The sequence below is a fragment of the Octopus bimaculoides genome, chromosome 3 (genome assembly GCF_001194135.2).
Source record: "Octopus bimaculoides isolate UCB-OBI-ISO-001 chromosome 3, ASM119413v2, whole genome shotgun sequence".
Classification (NCBI taxonomy): domain Eukaryota; kingdom Metazoa; phylum Mollusca; class Cephalopoda; order Octopoda; family Octopodidae; genus Octopus; species Octopus bimaculoides.
The window spans coordinates 31,080,536-31,089,808 of NC_068983.1; the positions used below are offsets into that span (position 1 = coordinate 31,080,536).

The following is a 9,273-nucleotide window of genomic DNA, read 5'->3' on the forward strand; positions in this document are numbered from 1 at the left end:
ACACATATATATATAAATTTAACACTCGGTATATAGATTTAGCTAATCTGGTGGTACTCATGAAAATATTCCTTTAATGGATCAGGCTACAAACCACATAGTAAACTGAAACAAATTATTATATAGATGTCACATGTGAAATAAATATATTCATCTTATGCCTCCTCTCTTTATATATATATATATATATATATATATATACAAGAAAGTTAGGGGTTGTGAATCCAACCCACTAAGGTATAATATCTATCCAATACACTGCTGGAAGAATACCCAATTATTATTACACTAGTGTTATTTCATTGCATTACCAAGTGCAATAAATGGGTGCGGGTAAAAAGATACTTTACCATTAATTTATATAGCAATAAGAAAATGGAGGGGAATAGGTGGTATTCATCAATTTGCAGACATTGTATTGCGTCAATTTACTTGTTTGTTTACTAAAAGGACAATAATAACAGTTCTTTTAGTAAACGAATAAGTGGGCTATTCATTTGACTGACAAAACTTCAACTACAAACAGGCTTCAATCAGTAACTCACAGATGCGTTGTTTCTTTTCACAGCTTCTACAATTATAACAATGGCCTCTGCTCCTTTGAAATAGACAGCTACACATTCTCTACATGTAGAAGGGCTAGCCATCTCACTTGGGACACTTACTTTGTCTCTTCTTCCCAACTCTATATTAAATATTTCTCCCAGGACCAGGACTGCATCCATTTGGAATCCATCTTCTTATACTCTTTTACTCTTTACTCTCTTACTTGTTTCAGTCATTTGACTGCGGCCATGCTGGAGCACCGCCTTTAGTCGAGCAAATCGACCCCAGGACTTATTTTTTGGAAGCCTAGTACTTATTCTATCGGTCTCTTTTGCCGAACCACTAAGTTACGGGGACGTAAACACACCAGCATCGGTTGTCAAGCGATGTTGGGGGGGACAAACACAGACACACAAACATACAAACACACATACACACACATATATATATATATATATATATATATATACATATATACGACGGGCTTCTTTCAGTTTCCGTCTACCAAATCCACTCACAAGGCTTTGGTCGGCCCAAGGCTATAGTAGAAGACACTTGCCCAAGGTGCCACGCAGTGGGACTGAACCCATAACCATGTGGTTGGTAAGCAAGCTACTTACCACACAGCCACTCCACTTTTCTTGCAAATATCGATCTGTATCAGCCTCACAATTCTAGAACTGGTTGTAAAACTTATGGGTGCTACCTTATCTTTTCTGATTAATTTCTACAAATATCTAAAAAAAAACTGACTGATGTATATTCTGATTCTGAACTGAAAACCTAGTCTTTGTGATGCAATTTTGGCAAACTTGTATATATGAGGTTTCTCCACAAGAAATCTTCACAGGTTTGTAATGATTTTGAGGGTTTTAATTAGGTGTCGTTCAAGCACTGAAAGGGTGAGATACAAATTTGTTTCCTTGATATCTATAAAAACTGTCTCTTGTGCCTTTCAGCTTCGTTGAGGGAAGATGGTTAGAAAGATTCTGAAAAGTTAGCAGAAATCCTCTTTGCAAAGACATATAAGTTCTGCTATAATACTGGAGGTAGGAAAGCTTGTAGTTTGTACAGTGTTGTTTCATTTGCTCCCAAGATTTCTGCTCATAAAGTCAGAGCAGTTCTGGAACAAAGCATTTAGGTTGCATGGAGATAATGCTTATATGAATAAGATAAGAATGATAGTATCATCTGCACAGCAGAGTGTTTTGTTTACAATTGACTGCAAGTAAATCATAAATGCACAGAATTAAGAATATTGAAAACCTAAGAAACCTTGGGTTACAGCAGAGTTTGACTCAGAGAAATCCCTCCTGTCACTCATTACAACAGTGCAATTTGTTAGGAAACTTCTAAGTCTAGAGATATGAGACAAATGGAGCTCATGAGTGAGCAACTGCGGTTGATGGTTCTCATGTAATGCAAGGCCACAAGCTTTAATTACAACTGTAATAACACTGCTTTCACTAAAGTTCTCAAGGGTGAGAATTAAAAAGCATAAAGCCAAAAGTTTTTGGTATAAATCTGGTTCTACTATATTCCTGCGTTGTCTGTAAAAGAGGGAGAGAGAGAGAGAGAAAGAGAGAAAGAGAGAGAGAGAGAGAAAGAGAGAGAGAGAGAGAAAGAGAGAGAGAGAGAGAGAGAGAGAGAGAGAGAGAGAGACACAAGGTAATGGAAGGATTGATTGTAACAATTGTTTCCATGACTTTTGAGATGTCAGGTTTATGTGCAGTTGGCAGAGGCTGCTGAGAAGAGGCAAGAGTATAGGAATACATTATAGCCCCTTTACAAAAATTAGGATAGGTCCCTGTCAGAGAAATTGAAGAGTTTACCAAGGATAAAACAATGTCCTTCAGCATTTTTGAAGGTAATGAAAAAGACATCATTCACAGGGTTAAAGTAATCAGAGAATGTTTCATGTGTAGGAATTGCAAATGTGACAAGACTGATATAACGGAGTAGTTTTATTGAGCTGATACAGCGTTGAGTTGGTGGGGAAGTACAAGGTTAATATGGAAGCTTTTTCAGCAGATGTGCTATTAAGAGAGCCCTCTTGGTTGAAGAATTGTGGTTAGAAGGCTTCTGAAAAGTTAGTAGAAACTTTCTTTGCAAAGACTTGTAGGTTCTGCAGTGGAAACTTGTTTATACTATGCACAAAGAAAAATTTTGATTTTCCAAAGGTAGTTTTGCAGATATTGCACTGGTGGGTAAAAGCTACCAAGTTGTGGTGGGTGTCTTCCATTTCAAGCCCTTTCAGACAGCTGGGGTTGATGTGGCTAATACTCAGCTTGCAGGTTATGATCCATAGATTCCTGGGAATGGTTCATAGGTTCGGTGTGGCTTGGTGCTCTTACCCTTCCTTATCTTGCCATATAGTGTTGTAGATTATTTGTATGAGTATCTCCAGAAGAAAGCCATAAAGCTATAAACCTTACATTTTTAAGTTACATTTTTATTAGTACAATTGCATCACCAAAAACTGGGTCATTATGTTATATTTTTGGTCATACATCTGTTTAATTCCCATTCAACCTTCTTTAAACTACAGTTAGTTTTTATGGGATAAAACTAGTGCAATTATTCTTGTTCTGTATATCAGAAAATAAACTAGGTGAAACTTAATTTGTCTGCTAGTTTAATAGTTTACTTGTCCCTAACATACTTTCAGTAAAGTCAACTCTGTTGCAATAATTCAGATCAGATCTCAATTTCTTCCACACTTTCTCTTCAACCAGTCTTGGAGGCCCTGAAAAAGATTAGGGATACTACCCTTCTTCCTCTAAGTCACCAGAAAAAAAAGGCATTTTTTTATGAGGTGACAATTATTTTAACCAATATTGTATATTTATAAGCATTTAACATGGATTTTTCAATTCACTGATGATTTTAAAAAACAGTAAAAATTAAAAAAAGGTACTCACCAGAACTCATTAGATACTCTCTGAAGAATGGAAAGCGAAATTGTCCTGTTAATATGCACAAATATTGATGCATATTTGGGAACATTTGGTTGAAGCCTGTTGCATTTGTTGCAAAGTTTGCAAATGCACCAGCACTCATAATTCCATGAGGATGGTAACCAACTATATAGTTCTTGGATGGATCAAGCTCTGCTGTCTTGATGAGCTTTATAGGAAAGTAATCAGCAAAGTATTTCCAAATGGGATTGTTAAATTGCCACAGAAGACGACGGCCTCCTTGCTCACATGTGTTGAAGTCATAGATGTACCACATTAAATAAGCCAGAGGTATGAAATAGTATTCAGTGAATAAGAGGTAGATGAAGACAGCAAGACTTCCAAAGCCCATACATAAGAAACATAGTGCCCACTGAAAGACACAAGCTGTCTGTATACGTCTTTCAAGAGGAATGAAAATTGGAGCAAATTCAAATCCAAATATCTTCATTGTTGGCCTAAAAACAATAAAATATTAAATATATATCTCAACAGAATATTTATATTCACATGTATTCCAGGTGGCTAGAAAAAAAAATTCAAGACATCAGGAGGGAAAATTGTGTATAGTATAATGATAATAGTATATTCATCCTCTTGGAGTTTGAAAAAACAAAAGAGACAGGGAAAAGTTACTACAAAGATTTGTTGAATGAGGAGAATGCATGGGAGAAAGAGGGCCTACTTCAAGTGGAACCAACAAAGGGACCAGCCACTGAAGTTGGCAACCACTCCTCAGACTTAAATTGTCTCATTCCACTATCATTGACGTACTTATTTACCTTCCTCTCATCCATGTAGTGTAAAACACCTTTCCAGGCCAATTCACTGAACACTATGACCAGTCAGTCCTTTCCCAGAACCTCAGTCCTTGGGAATTGCCCTCTCTGCATGTGAAATCCTCTCCTCACAACAACCGCATCAATCTTGATTACTACTCTTGAGTACTACTCTTACCTCCAAACCTAACTGTAGCAGATCTTGCATGCATGAAGTGGATTTGATCCACCATAGCCAAATTTAAATTAACACTGCAACAGAACTTTCCCCACGGTGGAACAATGGTTTTTCTGTTAGAGCAGTTCTACATTTTCCAGATGCCTTTAGGTAAGCCAAAATAATGTCTTCACCACTTGACCCTTTCTAACCTCTTCTACTTCACCAAAAGCTAGAATAGAGATAACAAGACCACCAACTAAAACTATTGTTCTCAATGATATGTCTATCCTTCTAGATAGTTATAAAAGCATAAACCCCAAGCAAAAAGTTAGTTAGTCACTAGTCAGTGACGACTCAACGAGTCCAGTCACATGGTGACGACTCAGTGAGAACGAAGTCTGGTTGACCAGCTAGAACCTTGGTCAGAGGGAGAAATGAAGTTTACTGTCAGCAACTGTGAGACAGCGTCGCGCACCCTACAACTCTCACTAGCTCTAATTCTGTTCTCTTACAATATCATTCTATCTGTCTCTGTAATTACTACTAAACAAGGAAGAGGACAACAAAACACGAACTTTACTTCGCTTGCCGTTATAATAACAACAAATTTTTATCATCACAATTGCTGACTCCGACATTTCATAATATTGTTTATTAATCAATTTCTCCCATTACAATTGGTGACCCTCGACTTCAAATAAAAACTTTATCGTTACATAACCTCTAAAATCTATTTCAAAAAGTCAGCATACACATTCATCAAATGAAAGATCATACTATACACTTTGGTGTAGGGTCATTTATTGAACTGTGCACAGTTACAGTTTGGACGTCACATTTCTTCCAGTTTTCAATGTTACAATATGCCTAAAGGTTTTGGTGGCGGTCAGAATAGAGGCAGACAAACTTGATGAACTGAATTTGAGAGCGACAGCTGACTTTGTTGTGGGTCAACACCATAACAACATCAAATAAAACCTTGTGCACGAGCCAAAAAGGATTTACTCTCGACTTTCGAGAAATTCTGCCAAATCTTCCTCAAATTACATCATGCCATTAAGAAAAAGACTATGTAGTCGAAGTGATCATGGGTAGAATACTTTTGGTCATTGGACTGTTTGATTCAGGGTTGACCTTGGGTTAAACAATAACAATAACAGAAGCAACGAGGGAGCAGCTACACGATTTGCACGTGGATGTAATTAATTATTGCAGCTTCAACGAACGAACTGAAATTAATTCAGTTGCTTTTCTATTAATTTCCTTTTACGTGAAGTATCTGATTCAACAATTTAAAACAACTAAATGAATGAAGCACTGAAAATAAATTAAATTCTAATTGAAAACGACGTCTGTGTTGACTCACTAAACTGAACAGAATGACAGTTGGATTAAAAACAAAAACAGAAGTTATTCGATAACTATGTAGATTTGATGCTATAAAACAATAAACAAAATCAATTCGCGATAAAAGGGGAGGGGAAAAGTCCTGTTATTTGCAAGAGAGAAAGCTGTTCGGGCGATATGAGAGTATACCGTACTATTCTCACTTTCGCAAACTTCAAGTTTCCTTTCCATTCCACAACTTTTAGCTTTCTTTTCAGTTTTGTGAATTAATATCAACAACAATAATATTCTAGTAACACGAATTTTTGACAATATTGAATAACAATATGGATCTTAAGCAAACGACGAAAATTCTGTCCACATTGTTAAACATAAACAAAATTTTCTTCATTTTCGACCAATGCTCGATCAAAAGGTTTGTAAATCGAAGTATTTTCATGCTATGGGATAGCGAATCCATAAAATAATTACAGAACACAATCGGTGATCCTATACAAGCAAAAAGTTAAGAATCAGAGAAAACACCAGTGAAAGCAAGAGTAAATTAAATGTTGATGGAAAGTTCCTAGAGAAAGTAAGCACGGCTTTAGCGAAAAGGGTACGTTATAGTCCAAGATCGCCGATTATTACCAAAAGATTATTAAAAAGCGATTCAAGTTAACTTACAAAGCAGCAAATATAATAAATACAACATGAAGTGGGTTAGTAAAAGATTTCGTCTAATCAGAGACAACTAGTTTTATAAGACATGACAGATATTAGAAGACTACTGAATTAGAGACACCTTTGTTGACGATCCTTCGCATTCCGACAGTAAACTCAAAGGAAAATATAAACAGGAACCAGAATAACGGAATTTAATATTTAAATACGATCAATTAGAAATAGTAGTCAAATCACAGCTACCATCATAAAATAAGGAAGGACACTGACTAACGTAGAGCTGGCTTCTCTACATAAATGTAAAAGCAGGATAGTCACTGGTGGAATGCGTTTTTGATCGTAAGCATGCACGATCAGGGCCGAGGACAAATAACAAGAATGTTATTAAATTTTCTAAAGAGACCCAGAGCTTTGAATATGTATATTTAATAAAATTTCTTGAGTATAATATGTAATTGTATAAAATATATATTTGACAAGGGTGTTGTTTGATCCAAAATAGTAGTAATTCCATCAGATTCTTTTATAAGCGACAAAACAAGAAACCCTGCATATGACTCTCGAAAACAATCTGGTACAGTCACTACTCTTGGTTAATATGTATTTTATAGAATTACATTTTGATACTTAAAAAAAATATATCAAATTTACATCTTCGAAACGTAACTGTTTGTTTCTTTAGAAAATATAATGCTGACTGTGTTTGAATTTTATTTTGTTATCCTGTTGCATTTTCTCCCGTTTAGTTACGGATGGATGAGTAGCTCCTATGAACCTATATTTTCTCCGGGACCTCCGTGATTGATGAGAGGAAGGGAGGAATTTATCTTCAAGCAAAGGCCTGGCTTCAATGCTTGTAACGAAATCCAAGAACCAAGTGGTGGTGGTGCTGGTGATGGTGGTAAATTGGATTAAGCCTCCCACCTAGCAGTAATACGAAGGATTGCCCATTATCTGAGGTGTCCTTCTTTTCTATATGACGATAGGATGTAATTTTTAAAAAATTGGTTTGCTATTTCTAACAGGTCGTGAGACAACGTACAGGCTTCTTTTGAAATGTCATTCTTAATTTTAAAAATAAAAACGAGAGAAAATAAAGTTAGCGGAAAAGGCTAACACTCTTTACTCACCTAAGTTTGGTTTTCCTACCCCCCGCGGACACAAATGCTGAAATAGCAGATAAATGACGACAGGAGAAGGGGGAAAATGAACGACAAATAAATCAAATCGGATTATTTAACTTACTGTTTGACATATTTTATACATACATCGGGCTTCGTTTACAATTTAGACACAAGATAGTACAAAGTATAAACTATCACTAGCCAAATGGCATATATTTCTGTTCTAAATAGCTTTATCACATAAGTGTTTACATTTCACCCCACTTAAGTCAACACGTCTATTACTTAGTAAAACTGGTTACGGTGAAATATTAACCACTGTATAGGTGCAGGAGCGGCTGTGTGGTAAGAAGCTTGCTACCCAACCACATAGTTCCAGGTTCAGTCCCACTGCACGGCACCTTGGGCAAGTGTCTTCTACTATAGCCTCAGGTCGACCAAAGCTTTGTGAGTGGATTTGGTAGACGGAAACTGAAAGAAGCCCATCATATATATATATATATATGTGTGTGTGTGTGTATGTATTTGTGTGTCTGTGTTTGTCCCCTCACCCTCACTTGATGTTGGTGTGTTTATGTCTCCGACACTTAGCAGTTCAGCAAAAGCGACTGATAGAACAAGTACTAGGCTTACAAAAAATAAGTTCTGGGGTCGATTTCTTTGACTAAAGGCAGTGCTCCAGCATGGCCACTGTCAAATACTGAAACAAGTTAAAAAAAAAAAAAAGAGTATTACAAAGTATCATTACGAAATCAAATTTTTAACTTCTTGACCAATGAAGAGAAAGAAAGAGAGAAGGAATTTCAAAAGTCAAAAGATATTGCAAGCCCAACATGCATATATATGGGCCTTGTGCAAGTGTGTGTGTGTGCTATACTTTGAGGTACCTCCTGGACACTTAACTACTTTTGTTTATCTCTTTGGAGATACTACTGATTCATTCTCACTCTCTCCCCTAAATGTGAGTAGCCACATAGCTCCTCTACAAGAACCTGCTGTACCCCAACCTCTTCTCTGATACTTTAACCACTCCATCTAGTATAAGAATGCATCCCACCACCAGTACTCCATTCCTCAGGTTTTGGAGACTCACAGGTTGCATAGTGATCTCAGTAGTGTCAGTGGCATAAAAAAAGAACCCAGTACATACTGTAAAGTGGTTGGCATTAGGAAGGACACCTGGCTATAGAAATCATGACAAAGTAGACACTGGAGCACAATGCCCTCTTTGGTCCCATCGCATCCTCTCAAAACCACGCCAGCATGGAACATGGATGTTAACTGATGACAATGACATATAGAACATATATGCTGGAAAACACATGTAACCAAAGGTTAGAGCTCATCAGTACATTCCACACACCACTCTTATATCCAGTGCTTTTAGACTAGGGGCATCAAACCCCAGGACAGGACAATGTGTGGAATACAAGCCACATAATAGTATTACTAGAATACAGAAAACATACTTAGTATTTTAAGCTTTTCAAAGCAAGCATGTAGCTAAGTAAATCAACTGACAGGGTTACGCAACAGTAATAGTGTATTTTTTACTTTCTTTAAGATGTCTTTCAATTCTATGTTTTGCATGAACAAACAATATTTACAAGTTGGAAAAATACCTCAAGCTAGAATATCCCAATGATTATATATATATATATATATATATATATATATATATATATATATATATATAT

General features: G+C 36.4%; 1 protein-coding gene across 5 annotated transcripts in view; it reads right to left on the reverse strand.

Annotated features, from left to right (window-relative positions):
* LOC106881532 (2-acylglycerol O-acyltransferase 1) overlaps nucleotides 1-7,857 on the reverse strand; it is a 15,171-nt gene extending 7,314 nt beyond the window's left edge. Inside the window, exons 1-2 of one of the 5 annotated variants that reach the window (XM_014931954.2) lie at nucleotides 7,698-7,857; nucleotides 3,468-3,961 (exon numbers count right to left, since the gene is read on the reverse strand). In XM_014931954.2, coding sequence (XP_014787440.1) covers nucleotides 3,468-3,954 — 487 coding nt within the window. In that variant the 5' untranslated portion in view covers nucleotides 3,955-3,961; nucleotides 7,698-7,857. The other 4 variants (XM_014931953.2, XM_014931957.2, XM_014931955.2 and 1 more) reach the window with 4 other exon arrangements.
* Nucleotides 7,858-9,273: the final 1,416 nt, after the last annotated feature.